The sequence below is a fragment of the Natrix helvetica genome (genome assembly GCF_964273705.1).
Source record: "Natrix helvetica genome assembly, chromosome: 1".
Classification (NCBI taxonomy): domain Eukaryota; kingdom Metazoa; phylum Chordata; class Lepidosauria; order Squamata; family Natricidae; genus Natrix; species Natrix helvetica.
The window spans coordinates 283,562,838-283,582,198 of NC_138548.1; the positions used below are offsets into that span (position 1 = coordinate 283,562,838).

Sequence of the window (19,361 nt, forward strand, 5' to 3'; positions counted from 1 at the left end):
TGAAAAAGCACCTTTGGGATAACTACAATCCCTAGAATTCTAGCCAGTCTGAACACTAATCCCTATGGCTGTGGATGCTGAGTTACCAAATTAATTGAATATTAAAATTTCAGGTCTGATGCACCTTCCCTAAGCAGGGGAATGTGTCCTACTACCCATTCACTGCTTATTGCTAGTATAAGAAGGTCTGCCGGTGGATCTGCTCTTCATACTTTTCATGTTAGTTGCAGGGAAAATGATTAAATCAAACCACATTGTGATACTAAGTGTCAAGCAATACATACATGTTGTCACAAGAAGAGAATCTACATTAGATTGCGGGCAGCTAGCTGCCTGGACTGAAAATGATTTTTTTTTCTGAGCACAATTCTCACAAAGTTCTCTTTAGCAAGATTTATTAACATGAGAGGAATAAAAATGGAAGAACTATCTTCATCTACATTTGACTTTCTGAATGTTTTTTTTTTCATAATCCTATGTGCACTGAAGACGAAGAGGCTCATCTCAATGAAACTGAGGAAGGCTGCAGCTGGTTTCTTACCTAGTAGTTATTTTATTCTTTGTTGGTGTGAGAACAAATCTTACAATTCAGCCTAAAATTGAAATTAAAGCACAAACCCAATTGTGCTTTAAAAATAGAAGCAAAGCATTCAGTAGTCCTACACAAAAACCACTTTTGTTAACAATTTGTCCACAACCTGAGACAATAAAAAAAATTCCAAACTGAGCATCATGCTGGATAAGGAAAGAGAAGCAATATCCTGCCATCACTTCTAATCAATATGAATCATGGTAAGAATGATTTCTCATTAATAGTTGCCAGGAAGTCTCCCACTACTTTAGCAGAGAGAACAACTGTGGAAGCACCTTCAGCAATTCTCCCAATGTTCATTGTCTTTCAGATGCTTGCTTCATCCCTTGGCTTCACCTTCTCCATTGGTGCCAAGGGGAGAGTTAGCATTTCCTGGAGAATCCAATTATGGCACCTATTCCTGGTAAATGCCTCAGGATGGTGATTTCCAATACTGAATGGTGAGAAGCCAACACTGTATATAATAGCTTTCCCCTTGCTCTTCAGTTGAACAATCTTGTCTGTTTGAGACCTTTGCCATTTAAACATAGCACTTTGGAGCATGGAATAAACGGTTCTGTTTCTGTCCTATCACATGACTTCTATCTTGACCATTTCAGCAGCTTAGATTGGCTAGAGACAGAGGAAGCCCTAATTGTCAAAGCTATTTTCACACCAAAGGCCAGAATGTAGTTGTGATATTTACTGGCGTGAGGAGGTTGGGTAGGAACATGGGCCAGTCCTGGAATCTGGGGAAGGCTCTGATGAGCGCTCTGTGTCAGAAGCAGAGAGGGGGCCAGAGCCGTATGCCAGTTATCAGCTGCCTTCAGTCAGACATCAGTGAGGCAGACAAACAGCTGGAACCTGTTCCCAATATGTGCATGCGCAGAGTTCCCAGACGAAGGCAACAGCTAAAGAACAGGGGTCGACTTGGGAGTAAGGCTACAGGTGGACGATGAATGGCCCCTTCCAGAGGAAATAAAAGAGGAATGAAAGAGGAGTGGAATTTGCAGGACACAATTAGTTCACTTCAGTGATGTGCGGTGAGGTTTATGGCTGGTGAGGCTGGTGACGTCATCAGGAAGGTGGGGAATGGGACCACGTGTGCTGGAGGCTCAGGCTGCCTCAGCCTCTAGCACATGTGATCCCATTCTCCACCTTCCTGAGCGTGCTCCGCCGGCTCGCGCTCCGCAGTCCTCGAAAGCGACCTGGGAATGACGAGAACCTTCCTGCCTCTGCTGGACTTTGCGCGCTCCTCGTGACTGCATATTGCAGTCGCGAGGAGCGCGCGAAATCCAGCAGAGGCAGGAAGGTTCTCGTCATTCTCCAGTCACTTTCGTGTCTTCGTCATCCGGCAGCGCCGACAACATTTCTGCCTCTGCCCTCCGCAGCTCCCGGGTGTGGCCGGACGGATGTATATAATATTATACTATTATACTATAATAATATACTATTATTTCATGAAGAGAGGTGAGGCACGTCCCTGGTTCACTTAATTGGCTTGTGACTCTCCGAGACTCCTTGCCAAGTTTTACAGATATTGGCCTGGCAGCTCTCTATGTCAGATAAGGTCTGTGACTGTAAATCCTCCCTTGAAACACTTTGCTGTATGTGAATTAGCAGAATTCACAGTAAATTAATAAAATGATTTTTTTGTTGGGACAAGGAGTTTGCTTCAGGCTCTTGGGAAGCCTATGTCACAACACTTATATTGTTTGATGTGGCCTTTATTTCAGTGTTGGAATGCTTCCCACCTCCATTACTAATAGTAATCACATAATGCAAATGCTGAGATCTCTGGTTCTAAAATGCAACCCTAGCTACTCTTGCAATAGGGTAAGGATTATTGATTCAATGGGATTAACTTCTGAGTAAACATGCTTAATATTTCATTGACAGAATCAGGGACTAAAGTGAAGGTTTGACATCCTGAAATAGCTGGTAATAATGAATTTGAAAAGCAGGTCTCCTGTAACAAATCTAATTGCACATCTTTGGAATACCAACATACAAATCTGCACCAAAGTCACAATTATGACCGTGATCAAGCATAGTAATTACAGAGTCTATTAAGTTAATTTAACATAAAGAAGTGCCTGATTTTAAATCATAAGCTACATTTTAGAATCTGCAGTGATGCTGAATTAATTCAAACAACAAGTTTTCAGGACTTCAGCCTTAACATTTTTTATTTCTTGGCTAACTTAGCCGTGGTGGCACAGTGGTTAGAGTGCAATACTCTTCTGCTGATCACCAACTGCCAGCAGTTTGGCAGATCGAATCTCACCAGGCTCAAGATTGACAGCCTTCCATCCTTCCAAGGTGGGTAAAATGAGGAGCCAGTGTTAGGGCAATATGCTGACTCTATAAACCTCTTAGAGAGGACTGTAAAGCACTGTGAAGTGGTATATAAGTCTAAGTGCGATTGCTAACTCCAAAATCTCCAACACCAAGAAAAGATGACTAGCTTGAATGAAAACAGAAACTGTTCATCTTTTTTTATTTTACATCAATTCATGTTGAACATTTGGTTTTACATCTAAATTATCATTTATTAATGTAAAAACCAATGATCACATTGGCAGCATGTTTGATAGAATATTAAAACTTTTTTTGCATGTGTAAATCAAATTCCTTGTGATAAAGGCATATCTTTGGGGAAACTAATATCACTGCCAAAAAGAATTGTAAAAGCTAAGCCTGATTTCTTAAAAGGTCCCATCCCCAGTGTTTTCACTGGAAACTCCCACCATCTCTCTGCCTCTGCCTCTGCCTCTCTGTCTCTGTCTCTGTCTATCTCTATCTCTCTCTCTGTCTCTCTGTCTCTGTCTCTCTCTGTCTCTCTGTCTCTCTCTCTCTCTTTCTCTCTCTCTCATATCTATCTATCCAGCTATCTATCCATCCATCCATCCATCTGTCCATCCATCCATCCATCTATCATCCATCCATCTATCATCTATCTATCCATCCATCTATCTATCCATCCATTTAGCTATCCATCTATCTATCCATCTATCTATCTAGTATCTATCTATCTATCTATCTATCTATCTATCTATCTATCTATCATCTATCATCTATCTATCTATCTATCTATCTATCTATCTATCTATCTATCTATCTATCTATCTATCTATCTATCATCTATCTATCTATCTATATCTACCTCTATCTCTCCACATAGACACAGGATTTTCTCGTGGACAGGCTCAAAGACCAAAAGGAAACATGCAAGAAGAAAATTAAAGACTTGGAAAGTTGATTATAGACAGGAGGAAAGTCCAGTGCACCATTCACACTCCTAAAACTCTCCAGTTTTCACCTATTCTGCGCAAGTTGCATTCTAGCGTTGAGTTCATTGTTATTCCACCTAGTTAGACTCTAAATCCTGCATCACAGGACATCTGGGGCATGACAGCTGTATTTCTTCCAGATCAATGTCCAGAGACCAAGCAGATGCATAAGCATGCACATGTCACCAATATATCCACCACAGAGCTACCTGAAGGGGGCCAGCCTCATCTGAAATTCTGTTCCAGATCAGTGCTTTTCCATTACTAATTCAGGCTAGAATGGAAAGTTGGAGAAAAAAACCCACCCCAGAAGAAGCCAGTGACAAAGCACTTTCACAATGCTGCCAAGAAACAGCATGGACAGAATTACCAAAGTTCAGCTTGATTCAAAGGTTTATACTAGAGTGACAACAAAAGTCAGGCTCCCACTTCTTTCCAGTGACTGTTGTGAGCAAACAGAGAAAGTAGAGAAGTTCTGACAAGCTGAAAAACATCCACCCTATGGTTCTCAACTGATATAACTATGTACACTTTATACCACATGTTTATATGAAATAAAACACCTACACCCACTAGAATCATCAGCCTTTGACAAATACCCTCTTACTGTAAAGGAAAAATCTAAGGGTGCTGATACAAAACAGAGAACAAGGCACATTTATTCTAAATTCTAAAAGATCACATTGCAAATTAGTATTATTGGGTGAATTACACCAAATATTAACAGGAAGAAATTGTGCCTGACTACAGGAAAAGTGATACAAAATGGTACTGGGGTGATGGAGAACCTGAAGACAGGCAGACTTGTGTGAAATGCTACAAAAACGTTCTACGTGATGATCATTAATGAAAGCATCCTTCAAAACAAACTATGAACAATTTGGTGACTTTAGATTGACATGTTTCCGCCTTATGAAGATTGTCTATTTACAACAGACCTTGGTATCTGGAATGGAAATTAGTAGAATATGGAGTTCAGCAACCTCTGTAAGATCACAGGTTTCTCAACCAAACTGAACTGAATGACAATAACAGTCAAACGTTATTGTTAATGGATATGTTTCTATTAGCAGCTTTGACTACTATATTAAGTAGAAGAGCCAGGCATACATGGAAAATCATTGTTATTAACATATTAGCATTCACCATCAGTACCTGTCAAACAGATGGACCAAACAGACAATATACTGAGGCACAGTCTTGTTTGATATAAGGTTTTTAGTCCTATTTAAATTATAGTATCTACCGTATGTCTAAGACTAGATGGAGTATCTGCAAAACAGCATATGTAAATTCTATTCAGGTACACATCTTCTACTTTAATTTATGTTGATATATTTTATGGTGGGGGAGTGTAACTATTATATTGGTTTCTTTTCCAGACAAGCATCAAGTATTTCGCCTCTACTTCAACTTGCTAGTGAAACAGGCAACAGTCATGGTAGTTCATGCTGTGGAATTTCAGCTGTTTAAGATCATTGTTGCTACTGGATAGTCCCTGGATTTGGAACAATGCTGGAGAGGAGCTTTCAAATCTCTGCTGCCCACCTCCCTACTAATGTGAGACATGTAAGAAGAAGGTCAGAGGCTGTGCAACAATTGCTACAGAATGAATTGCCCTCCGGCCTGCTTTGATGCAAGCTGCTTGCTTTCTTCAACAATCTTAAATGATAGAGTCATTCTTGAAGAAAATTGCGTTCCCAAACAGGCCCTGGGAACATTCCTAGAATGTGTTGGCTCAATATAAATTAGCAAAGAACAGATGATGATGATGATGATGATGATGATGATAATGATGATGATGATGATGATGATGATATCTGTTCAGTTGAGCCTGACTCTGGACAATTCTGTGGAGCAGGTTTGATAGTGTCAGCTTTGATAGTATCCAGCCACCATGTTCTCTGATGGCCTGATTTCCTTTTACCACTAACACTTTTGAACATAATTGCTTTCTCCAGTGAATTCCCCTGCATGATATGGCCAAAATAAGACACAGTTTCCTGATTTTGCCTTGTCTGGTGTTACGAGCTGCGGTGGCGCAGTATTTAGAGTGCAGTACTGCAGGTTGCTTCTGCTGATCACCAGCTGCCAGCAGTTTGGCAGATCAAATCTCACCAGGCTCAAGGTTGACACAGCCTTCCATCCTTCCAAGATCGGTAAAATGAGGACCCAGATTGTTGGGGCAATATGCTGGCTCTGTAAACTGCCGTAAAGCATTGTGAAGCGGTATATAAGTCTAAGTGCTCCTGCTATTGCTATGTGCTCCAGTAGTTGCTTGTTAGTCACTTTTGCTTTCCACGGAATATGCAGGTCCCTTCTTTACCACCACAACTCAAACAGTCAATTTTTTTCCTGCCTTTTTTTTTTAAGGTCCAACTTTCACAGCCGTAGGTAGTTAGGGGGAACACAATAGAGCAAACTAACTTACATTAAGCCCCTCCCTTGTGACAAGGGGGCATCCACATGTAGAAGGATCTTAACGAGACCTATTAAATCCATCCTATAATTTCCTCTTGTCGTTCCTTGTAAGCTTTTAATATAGTGATTAATCCTACCACTCTCACATGGAAATCTGATCCATTCCATTTTATGGAGGTGCCAAAATGTATAAATGATAACCACAAAACTAATAGCTAGGGAGACTGAAAGAATAAAAAAAGGCAAATGTATACTTTTTAACCGATACACAAATGGCCATTCATTCATTTCCTTATTTCCTGCTCAACTTCTTCAGCTACAAAGCTGGTCATTCTATACAAGAACCTAGCAAGGTCTTTTCACTTCATTATAGTCACAGGCACAAAGATCATTATTATTAGATTAAAAATGATCCTGTGAAAGGTGAAAGAATTAATTACCAGCTGTGGAACTTAAAAGAAAGAAATGGAAAGTGTTAGCCCTTCGAGGAAGACTAGACTAGGATACCAAAGTTATGAATGCTAGTACTACTTTATTACAAGGTTATGATAACAGAATCTTGCAGGCCTGAGTGTGTTTCCCCCTCCCTCCCTTTATCTTCATGAGAGCTGAGAAGGGCCATGTCAGAGATGCTTTCTCCAATTGTATTTCTGCTCCTGACTCAGATTTCTTTTATCTAATGGTTGCCTTGCTTATTATCTCAAGATTATTCCTTCTGTCCATCACAGGAAGAGAGAGACACTGCTAGATTTGAGGGGACTTGGGCCAGGAAATATGGAAGGCCAGATATCTTTTTGTGGCGATCATCATATTCAAATTGCTCATCTAATTGTCCTGGAGCCCCTTCTCCTAATCACAGCCACCATTATTTCCCATTACTATCACCCCTACATTACTCTTCTCACTACAACCAACATCCAAGAAAGTGTCATGCTGTCCAATTGCTCTGGGTGAGCTGTTTTAATATATGCTCATTGTATGGCCATGTGGAGTTTTGGCAATGTTACAAAGTAGTTTGCCAAAACCTTCTTCCAGAATATTTTTCAACTTCCTAATCTAGCCAAGAATAAACTATTTGTTTAAAATGTTTATATTTTATATTGCATTATGTTCTTTAAAAAGATCTGCTTCCCTTCCTGCCTGGTCCCCACGATTAGCTATGGTTGGCTAGATACTTCAGCTTGAACAAGATGTCTGGCACATTACTTCTCATAAACCCTAACTTGAGGGAGGGGGGGATTTAGGAAGGTTTGCAGGATAATGCCTCAAGGCCTGTCCTTATGGACTCATTGGATGGATCCCACTGAAATTTCCTTTGGTTGGAATGACAACCAAAGACAACCAATGCCATCTTGTGGTGCTGGCTTTGGAAGGCTTTCTGCATGATTGCAAACCACTTGAAGATATGCATTCAAGTAACCAGATTTACTCCCATGGGACTTTCAGGGAAGCAATGGAGAAGACAGCTTCACTGAGAATGCAGCAAATGAGAAACTGGCAAATAGATTGGTTCCTCAGAATTCCTCTCTGGACAAGAAAAGGATCTGGGATCACTAACAAGTTCTCCAGATAGAAGGTCTTTATAAATAGCCCATAAAACAGTGGTCTCGAATGGATTTAGAGCCCTGGAAGGCAACGGATCACCATCTTTGCCCAAACTGCAATTTGCGCATTTATAGATAAAAGATTTGCATATTTTCTTTCTTGATCAGTTTTACCACATCAAATGAATCTTCTTCAATCTCTAGAAAATGATAGTTTATACAAGTTTAAATAAATAGCAAAAGGGCAATTAGAAGATTGATTCTGGGGGGAAAATAGATTAAGGATCCAGATGGATTTGAAAGAAGATTGGGAAATTAATTACCCTTCCTATGGGAAAATGTCATTGTTCTGAATTTTATTTTTAAAAATGAAGATTTTGAAATTAATTATAAAGAAGCTTCTCATGGGAAAATGCTGTTGTTTAGGTGGAAACCATAATAAGATAGAACTTTGAAGGTTGGACACTAAAGGGAAGCAGAAAGAACTAAATATTATAATTAAAAAAGAACAAGTAAATTTGACAGATTAAAATAGAATGAAATAAAATACTGTAGCTTTGGAAGAATTGAAGGCTATTTAGGGACAATGCATTCAAAAATTAATCTTACAATTGTCTTCTATTATTATAAACAAACTGGGTTTAAAAGACTTTATAGAAGAGGAACAAGATTTATTGGACAAGATTGAGACTGAGGCTTATTTGAATATGGATGTAAAAATAAGCGATAAAATTATATAGAAAAAGATGTTTCTTTGGATATAAAAATGAAACTGGTTGATGTCCTAATAATTAAAAAGGATCTACAAATAACAAATTAGAAGAATGAGTTGGATAACTTTATAATTTTGGATTTATTAAAAAAAAAGATTTGCCAAAGTTTTGAAGGATTTTCTGGAAGAGAAAAAGAAATCTAGGAAATTAGTTATGGGGATTAAAGATCAAGCTTGTTAAAAGCAAAGAGAAAGAATGTAAAGTTTGCTTACTTGATCAAGGTGAAAATGTATATATTGTTATTTCTGGTAATCTTTAAAGGACTTTTGCAAACCAGAATCAAAATGAGGTTTAAAGAAGTCGTTTATAGATAAGAGATGAGATATGGGAAGAATAGATATTTTGTTGTATGCTCAATGGTAATAAGTTACTGAAGTTATTGCTGTTTGATAAAATTCATTTCTTTGTATATTTCTTTTAGTTTTCTTTATTATATTTCTATTTTTCCTTCTTTTCTATTTTTCTTTATGTTCTTTTCTGTATTTTCTACCTGTTCTTTTCATTTGTTAATGCTTTCAGTTGGCATTACATTTTATCACTGTAAGTATGAACTTTAATGCAAATTACTATTATTCAAAGAAGACTTACTCTCACAAGCTGATAGGAGCGAAACAAGATTATCTGCAAAGCAATCTGAATGGGAAAAGCAACCAGCAAGCTTTCAGCCCCCTTCTTGCTTAACTTCCTTCACTTAAAGGAAAATCAATGGGATACATTCCAATTAAGTTCACTTATAGAACTGGTGTTATTTAACTATTAGGTGAGCATCACAAGATGCTTTTCCCATGTTTCATTCTATTTTTATTTAAATAGAATGTTTCTCAAATCCAATTTATACCAAACATAAACAAACAACATTCGCCAATTTAAAATATAAGCCACTTCACTTTGAATTGATTTAAAGGCCACTCATCTGAGTGGCAGCAAAGTCTAACACTTAGTTCAGTACACCTAGTCTCCATATATGCCAAATGGAGTATAGTGAAGTAAATTCAAATCATCAATCTGTATCCTTTTTTGATTGCCATTTCAAGATTACAATGTGAGGGGATTAAATACACCAAATTTCAGATAAGTAGATGCTATAGTTCAGTGATGGCAAACCTTTTCGGCACCGAGTGCCCAAACCGGGACGTGCATACGCACATGTGCACCAGCTGGCTGATGTGCATGTGCCTGGCAGTCAGCTGGTCTTTGAGTTTCCATCCCGTGCATGCACACAGGCCAGCTGGTCTTTGGGTTTCCATCCCGTGCATGCACACAGTCCAGCTGGTCTTTGGGTTTCCATCCCGTGCATGCACACCGGCCAGCTGGTCTTTGGGTTTCCATCCCGTGCATGCACACAGGCCAGCTGGTCTTTGGGTTTCCATCCCGTGCATGCACACCGGCCAGCTGGTCTTTGGGTTTCCATCCCGTGCATGCACACCGGCCAGCTGGTCTTTGGGTGTCCATCCCGTGCATGCACACAGGCCAGCTGGTCTTTGGGTGTCCATCCCGTGCATGCACACAGGCCAGCTGGTCTTTGGGTTTCCATCCCGTGCATGCACACCGGCCAGCTGGTCTTTGGGTGTCCATCCCGTGCATGCACACCGGCCAGCTGGTCTTTGGGTTTCCATCCCGTGCATGCACACAGTCCAGCTGGTCTTTGGGTTTCCATCCCGTGCATGCACACCGGCCAGCTGGTCTTTGGGTTTCCATCCCGTGCATGCACACCGGCCAGCTGGTCTTTGGGTTTCCACCCCGTGCATGCACACAGGCCAGCTGGTCTTTGGGTTTCCATCCCGTGCATGCACACAGTCCAGCTGGTCTTTGGGTTTCCATCCCGTGCATGCACACCGTCCAGCTGGTCTTTGGGTGTCCATCCCGTGCATGCACACAGGCCAGCTGGTCTTTGGGTTTCCATCCCGTGCATGCACACAGTCCAGCTGGTCTTTGGGTTTCCATCCCGTGTATGCACACAGTCCAGCTGGTCTTTGGGTTTCCATCCCGTGCATGCACACAGTCCAGCTGGTCTTTGGGTTTCCATCCCGTGCATGCACACCGGCCAGCTGGTCTTTGGGTTTCCATCCCGTGTATGCACACCGGCCAGCTGGTCTTTGGGTTTCCATCCCGTGCATGCACACCGGCCAGCTGGTCTTTGGGTTTCCATCCCGTGTATGCACACCGGCCAGCTGGTCTTTGGGTTTCCATCCCGTGCATGCACACAGTCCAGCTGGTCTTTGGGTTTCCATCCCGTGCATGCACACCGGCCAGCTGGTCTTTGGGTTTCCATCCCGTGCATGCACACCGGCCAGCTGGTCTTTGGGTTTCCATCCCGTGCATGCACACAGTCCAGCTGGTCTTTGGGTTTCCATCCCGTGCATGCACACAGTCCAGCTGGTCTTTGGGTTTCCATCCCGTGCATGCACACAGTCCAGCTGGTCTTTGGGTTTCCATCCCGTGCATGCACACAGTCCAGCTGGTCTTTGAGTTTCCATCCCGTGCATGCACACAGGCCAGCTGGTCTTTGGGTGTCCATCCCGTGTATGCACACCGGCCAGCTGGTCTTTGGGTGTCCATCCCGTGCATGCACACCGGCCAGCTGGTCTTTGGGTTTCCATCCCGTGCATGCACACAGTCCAGCTGGTCTTTGGGTTTCCATCCCGTGCATGCACACCGGCCAGCTGGTCTTTGGGTTTCCATCCCGTGCATGCACACCGGCCAGCTGGTCTTTGGGTTTCCATCCCGTGCATGCACACAGTCCAGCTGGTCTTTGGGTTTCCATCCCGTGCATGCACACCGGCCAGCTGGTCTTTGGGTTTCCATCCCGTGCATGCACACAGTCCAGCTGGTCTTTGGGTTTCCATCCCATGCATGCACACCGGCCAGTTGGTCTTTGGGTTTCCATCCCGTGCATGCACACCGGCCAGCTGGTCTTTGGGTTTCCATCCCGTGCATGCACACAGGCCAGCTGGTCTTTGGGTGTCCATCCTGTGCATGCACACAGGCCAGCTGGTCTTTGGGTATCCGGTGCTCCAGTGTGTGTGAAGACCAGCACCGGAACCCAGAAGAGCAGCTGGTGACGGCACGCGTGCCCACAAAGAGGGCTCTGCGTGCCACCTCTGGCACGTGTGCCATAAGTTTGCCATCACGGCTACAGTTTGTTCAAAGTTTTATTAATAGAAATGAAGAGAAAGTAGGAAAAGAAGAGCTTGCTTCGAATTTCAAATCAATTTCATCTAAGATTCAGATTTTACTCCACTTTAGTTCCTTGAGGTTTTTTTTTAAAAAAAAATAGGTTGCAAATATTTCCCTTTTATTTCTTGTAAACAAATATAAGGAAGCAATATATGGCTCCAAAGTCATGGAAAGTGGAAGAGACTAAGTACATAGGACAAATGAATATGGATCAAACAGCTTGTAAAACAGGAGGATTTTGTTGTTGTTGTTGTTAAAACGGATATGCTGCCAACACTTGGTGACTTACCAAAGTACAGTTTTTTTAATCAAAGCCAAATCAGCAATTAAGACACAATAAGTAAATAAACATCCCAATGCCAATGTCATTCCCCATATGCTCTCGTAACTTCTAGAAGGACATCACAAGGAGGGTAGCCTATTTTATTCCCCTTTCCATTGAATTGTTGTTTGATTCTTGGAGAATGCATGACAAGTCGTTGCAGTTTTCTTTTCAAGGATTTTCAGAAGTGGTTTGCCATTGTCTTCTTCCTAAGGCTGAGAGAGAGTAATTGGCTCAATCTCATCCACCTGCTTTTGTGCCTCAAATGGGACTAAAATTCAGTCTCCTGGTTTCTAGCCTGATACCTTAATCACTAAACCAAACTAGAGGGAGGTATTTTGATTTTTAAGGGGTGGGGGCAAAGCTACATAGCAATCACAGTTGGATTTATATACCACTTCATAGTGCATTACAGTCCTCTCCCAGCAATATACAGAGTCAGCATGTTGCCCCCAACAATCTGGGTCCTCATCTTACCAACCTCGGAAGGATGGAAGGCTGAGTCAATCTTGAGTCGGTAAGAATCGAACTGCTGGCAGTTGGCAGCATTAGCCTGCAATATTGCATTCTAACCACTGTACCACCACGGCTCTACAATCTTTTATATCCAATAGCTTTCCCCATTTATTTATTTATTTATCTGCAGCTTTTTTATATATGAATCCTTTTTAATGTTTTATGAGTCCATAAAATTGCATTATTTACTTATTTTATTATTCAGCTAAATCAAACTCTTAGTCTTCTTTCAATAAAATTCTCTTTCTAAGGTAGCTTATAAAGACAGTGTTTTCCTGTATCTTGTCTCAAAACTCCTTCACAAAAGAAGTCCAACCTCAGAGCTGAACCCAGAGTGTCTAGGTCCTAACAACTCTGAATGCGATCACATGGACGTCACCTGATCCACACCTACATGCTACATGGCACCACCTTTGTTCCCAATGCTTTTGTGATACTTTGAACTTGAAAGACAAGTGCTTTAGAACCTGCCAAACTGCTCCCATAGCTCATCTGCAATTCCTCAAAGTAGCTGCATCTTTTTCTGGAATCACACATCTTCCTTCCCCGGCTGAATCACATGTCTAGGAGAAAGATGTGTTTTGATTTAAGGGATTGCAGATAGTCACTATACATGCACGCACGCACGCGCATGCACAGGTGTGTTACAATATTTATGACTGAGAGAGACATGTCAACAAGGTCAGCCAATGAGAGCTTAAACAGACCTGAGTCTGTGCTGAAAATTGAAACTGAAACGTAAGACTCTGTCTGCTCTGAACTCTGAAATGAAACTAACTGTTCTCTCCTGCTTGTATTCTGCTTGTAACTTCTGTCACGTTGAAAGAATCTACTATTGATATTGTACATTTATTCATCTGTTATTATGAATAAAGAAGTTAATGAAACCAGATGAATCAGTTATCTGTGTATGTTTTGTGGATTTGATTTTTCTGCAACAGACTCTGACAATGCGTGTGCGCACATACACACACACACACACACACACGGCACTCCAGAGCACCTATTTTGTCTTCGAATCTGAAATGCTGTGCAGCCATAGAGTATAGCAAAATGAACTTCCAGTCTCAAGGACATTGTCAAGAGAATCAAGTGCCCCTTGAGAATACAATAGTTGTGCATGCATTCTTGATGTCAGTTTTCTTCAGCTTGGTGCTCTGATGGAAGTTTGGGGTGAAAACTTCCATAACACTGCCTGAGGAGGATGAGAATATAGCCGAATATAGCAGAGACAAATCTCTTTAAAGGATAAAGCCCCCAATATTTCTCTGTTGTCTTATAGGTCTGTACTCTGCACCTACACATGCACCAACACACACACCCCAATGATTGGATAATGAACCAACTTGACATGGTTGATTGATGCCATCAACACATAGAAAGAATAGTGGCATGAGTTCAAGTCCAAGTAGAGCCACCTTGTTGGATATCACCAAGACCAAGACCTCCATCAAGGATAGTTAATAGTGCAGATGCTTGCCAAAAATTGGTTAACAACCACACAAAATGCAGAAAAATAACAATAGATGAAATGGTATCAAAAATTTTGCCTATTAAATACTTGTAAGCCAAGCTACTATTAAAGGTATTGGAATATTGCCCAAAAAGGAGAAAGTTGGCAACTACATCTTGCCTCTTATTTTTTAATCAGAATCTGGACAGAATTCAGACAACAGAAAGGTCACGATCTAAGCTGAAATCCATTTATCTTATAAGTGCTACCAGCTGTATGTTAGCAAGCTGTTTTCTCTCTCAAACAATATAAATAAGATGATGTTGGATATAATTAGATGTTCATTCCCTAAAGGAGAACTAAGCAAAGTTACTTCAGCAAAGCAGTTAGACTTTAAAATATAGTATTTAAGAGACATATAGTTCGACTTTTCTTGCTATGGAGTGAAATATTGAATTAGAGGTAGTTCATAGATGGTTGATAGTTTAGATAGATAGATAAATAGATAGATAGATAGATAGATAGACAGACAGACAGACAGACAGACAGACAGACAGATAAAGATAGATAGATGAAAGAAAGAAAGAAAGAAAGAAAGAAAGAAAGATGATAGATAGATAGATAGATAGATAGATAGATAGATAGATAGATAGATGATGTAGAATAATAGATACCTCCAGATGAAGAACTCTTAGAATAACCTTGTTAGGTATTTACACTGAAAATCACAATGATCCTTCTATCATTCAGATTATCCTATGAAAACAAACTTTCCTTGCCCTAGAACTCATTTCCAAAGTGTTGGACTACAAATCCTATCATCCCCTTTGCCTCTGTGTGGCTGGGGTGATGGGAGCGCATTCAAAGTTAAGGAAGTTGGCATAGATACGAGAAGTGGAGCATCATAACTGAGACACATTTTCTCAAAAATTTCTCCCAAAATTCTGAGCACGTTTAATTCCCATCAGCGGGATGGTAGTTTTGAATGCCATCTCTTTTTTAAAAAACAAGTCTAGGTCTCCAGATGCTTTCTTAAACAGAAGATGCCTAAAATCCTATGAAGAAAGGAAACATGCAGGTGATAGCATTAGGTCACTGTTTATGATGTAGGTCACTATTTTTCAATGCGCTGAAAAGCTTCCAGAGAGCAATCGAGACTTTCATGTTGATAATTAGTGATTTGTCACAGCGGTTATGTGCCAGTTCAGGGTGAATCTGCTTCTCCACTCTTTATAAAAGAGGCTCACTGGTTCATCACACTTGGCATCATGTAAGGGAACGTTTCCTTATTTGATTTCACAATTAACATAGCAAATTTGGTGTGATTTGCTGCTGTCCTTTTTATGCTGAAAATGCAAACTTTCCCCATGGGGAAAGGAAAATATAAAAGACAGAGTAAGAGAGGTGAGTGGGAGTGGGAGAAAGAGAGAAAAGGAAGGAGGAAAGAAAGAAAGAAAGAAAGAAAGAAAGAAAGAAAGAAAGGAGGGAGGGAGGGAGGGAGGGAGGGAGGGAGGGAGGGAAGGAAGGAAGGAAGGAAGGAAGGAAGGAAGGAAGGAAGGAAGGAAGGAAGGAAAGAGAAATAGACTTACCAGTCCATCACAATTGCTGATGGCAACAGAAGCATTAGGCAAGTCCGTGATACGCCCCACATAGAGGCAATCCCCATGAAGTGGTTCAGTGTAGGTGATGTTTGAATCCTCCTGCCATTCCACAGTTGCTCCAGGAGCCACCAGCCGGGAATTTGGCCTTAATCTAAAGTGGAATTCTTGTCCGAAAACAGTGACATTGTAAAAAATTTCCTTGCCTGCAGCATCCTGAGGAAGATCCCTGATGTCTCTTGGGAAACGCCTCTTTGATGCTCCCGACACGACTTTGGAAACGAACCTGCCTTTTGAGTCTGTGCTAGTTGGAATGACCAGCCTGTATTCCTCTAGATTTCCCAAAATAGAATCTAGAGAGAGAGAAAAAAACATGAGTAATAAGAGTCGAGCTGAATACCTCGCTCCTAAGACTACCACTGGCTGGGGTCATCTATTTCATTGGTCCGTGAGGTTAAGGAAGGGAAAATACTAAGGCAGACGCACCATGCCTTATTTTTCCAGTTGTTTTATTAAGAAAGCCCAGCTGGCAGGCATGGTAAGTATTTAGGGATGGACAGGGGTCAAGATGCTGCCCCCTCTGCAACTGAGCAAGAGGGACTAGAAACACCCCACAGCGGAATAAATCCATCTTAAGTGATGAAGCTTCTGAAAGCCATCTGCTTGAAGATAGCGGGTGAGGGGGTGGTGGTGAAGGCAAAGACCTCGCATCAACTTTCAAACTCTGCCATACTCCTCAAAGTTTCGATTATTCCCAAATTTGAAGAATGGGGATATCAATGAAAAAGTTTTTTTAAAAAAAAAGAAAAAAGAAAAGAGCTGTCTACTACGTTGGCTTCGCTTCCTTCCTTCCAGCAAAACAGACGGAAGGAAAACTTAAGTCCCTGCCAGGTGGTTTTGTTGGACGCAGGCGATTCGACGGGCGATTCTCTGCCCCGCGCGTCCGAGTTCAACCGAGGTCCCAGCCTCCCTGATTTGCAGCTGAAAGGCGCCCCGCCAGCTCAGCAGGATCGTAGAAGCTACACCCACCCACCCACCCAACCCCCTACGGAAAACAACGCCACACGTGGCAGCGGGGAGGACGCCCCGGCCCTCGGACCAAGCAACCCGGCGTGGCGCGGAGAACTCGGGCAAAAAGTCCTCCGCTCGTGGGCGAAGTTAGACAGGCAGCCTCAAGGGGAGGCGGGCAAAGAAGAGACGTCTGGCTAATCCCTGCCGGCTGGCTAGGGAACCGAGCCCGAGGGAACCCGGCAGCTCACTTACCTTTCTCCCCGGGACTCTGCGGGGCCCCCGGGGCCAAGAGGAGCATCCAGCAGGCGAGAAGAGGCAAGGCGATCCCGGCCAGAGGAGCCATGGCAGGCGTAGTTCAGCCCAACCCCAGCCTTCAACTTCGCTGCCAGGGGACTCCGGCCACATCGAAGGCAGCCGGCACCGCCCTCTAGCCCACCACCAGGCAACCTCAGCCCCGCGGCTCCTTGCCCTGGCTCATCCGCTCCTCTCCAGCGCTCAGCCTCGACGAAGGCAGCAGAGACACCAGCAGGCGGCTTGCTGGAAAGCACGGGGCGTGCAAGGAGGGAAGTCCGCCTGATTGACAGAACTGCCGCCGCCGCTGCTGCCACCGCTGCTTGCGAGCCTGCCACGGCCTCGCCTCGCCCGGACCGGCTTGGCTTGGCTTGGCTTGGCGGCGGCTCTCCCTGGAACTCTCGCAGCCTCCTCCTGCTGCCGGCCGAGACAAAAACTCTGCAGCCTCCTCCGGTTACGGGACACTTTTCCCCAGCCCAGCTAAGAGGCGGTTCCTGAGGGATCCTGAGTATTTCCCTCCACCCCGCGCTCAAAATCCTCCTCTTCTTAGAAAGAGAACCAGAAGGGAAGATCGCACCAGACAGAAGCCCTCAGCTGCTTGGTTTGGAATCGGTCGGGGATTTTCTGCGAAAAAAGATCTCGTACCGTTGTCTTGAACTCTCCCAACTTAGGAAGGGGAGTGGGCGTCTGATTCCTCTCTCCCCCCCTCGAAGTCTAATTAGAGAGGGCTTTTGCTTTCTGTGTGTGTTATATCCACAGGGCACTTTGTGATATTTTTATTTATTTTCATTTTATTTATTTGATTTGTCAATCATTTACAAGGTAATAGGTATAGGAATAAACATGAGTATGAATGAAATGGATACGAATAAATGGGGACAGTAGGACAGGGACATAGGTACTATGATGTGCTCATGCATGCCCCTTATCATGGTATCCACTCTAGAAAGGTAGAATCGGATCTCACCGGATCAAAATGTAATTGCTAGATTATACTTAAGCCTCCCCTCTGGCTGCACTAAAAATTCCTGGGTTTTTCTCAACTTGGTTATCATAAAATCTAGATGGAAATATTATCATATCCTGATGACTTTTGCATCCCAGCCCTGTATTTGACTCCACTCCTTGTTTTAGTTTAACAACTCAAAAATGCATTTATAAAAAAAAGGAAAAAAGAAATTCCCTTCCAGCCAGTAAGTGACCCTATTAATTTTTAATATGCTATTGTTACATCTAACAATTATATGTAATTCTTAACCGTGGTTAAGGATGGTTAAAGTGGTTAAAGAATTGGACTACAATTGGGAAGATACAAGTTCAAATCCATCCTCAGGGAAAATTCAGGTTCAAATCTATCCCCCAGGCAGGGGTGAAATCCAGCAGGTTCTGACAAGTTCTGACCAGTAGGCTAAATTTTAAGTAGTTTGGAGAACCAGTGAATACCACCAGAGAGGGGTGGGAATGGAGGTTTTGCAGTATCCTTCCCCTGCCACACCCATCAAGCCACACCCACAGAACTGTAGTAAAAAAAATTGAATTTCACCACAGCCACCAGGGATAGTCCAGGTGACTTTAGGACAGTCACTCTCTAGCTAAACTACTTCATCGTGTTTTTGTGAGAGAAATTGGAGGGAGGAATCCTATATACCTATGTGTATTCCCCTTTTGCTTCTACGTAGACGAAAGGTGAGAGATGAATCTTTTAAATAAATCTACCTTGATCCCCTGCATTCTGAATGGTTTACATGAATACAATAAAATAATAAAGCACGCGCAGATCATTAAAATGTAAATAACAGCCATTCAAACCTTTTAAGTGGAAAAATGACTTGTGACACATGACCCTACTAAAGCGCTAGATCTTTGTATCTGTATGAAATGGGATTGGTAAGAGTTCTGGGAAGAAACCTATTTCCATATCCATCCCTACTTGATCTCACAGAGGAAAGAAAACCTGAGAATACCCTTGTGGGCCAATGGAACAGGATGGGTGGCTTCTCTCTGGAGAAAAAGAGTCCACAGGTATCCAGGATACCTGCCATGTAGGTTTGAATTGCTCCTAGGAACATACTGGCAGTCAATGTGGTACCCATAATATTGGTTTTCACATGCCAACATGCATGGGGCTACATATTGCACAAGCAGAAGTATCCAAACTGACTTCTAGAGTAGCAAGTAGAGTACACATTGCCGCAATCCAGTCAGGAAGCAGTAAGGGCATGGGTTAAGGCTACTCAGACCTCCTATTTTAAACAGGACTCATACTGTTAAGACTAACTGAAACTGGGTGACCATAGACTCTACCCTAGTGAAGGCGAACCTTTTTTGGCTTGTGTGCCAAAAGGGGGGGAGCGCAAGGGGGTTGCGCACGGGCATGCCACATCCATAATG

At 42.5% G+C, this 19,361-nt stretch overlaps 1 protein-coding gene across 2 annotated transcripts in view; it reads right to left on the reverse strand.

Annotated features, from left to right (window-relative positions):
- Positions 1 to 17,405, reverse strand: part of ADAMTS2 (ADAM metallopeptidase with thrombospondin type 1 motif 2) — a 295,279-nt gene extending 277,874 nt beyond the window's left edge. For both annotated transcript variants that reach the window (XM_081939142.1, XM_081939141.1), the window contains exons 1-2: positions 16,932 to 17,405; positions 15,660 to 16,021 (exon numbers count right to left, since the gene is read on the reverse strand). In XM_081939142.1, the coding sequence (XP_081795268.1) occupies positions 15,660 to 16,021; positions 16,932 to 17,022 (453 nt within the window). In that variant the 5' untranslated portion in view covers positions 17,023 to 17,405. The remainder of the gene's footprint in view (positions 1 to 15,659; positions 16,022 to 16,931) is intronic.
- Positions 17,406 to 19,361: the final 1,956 nt, after the last annotated feature.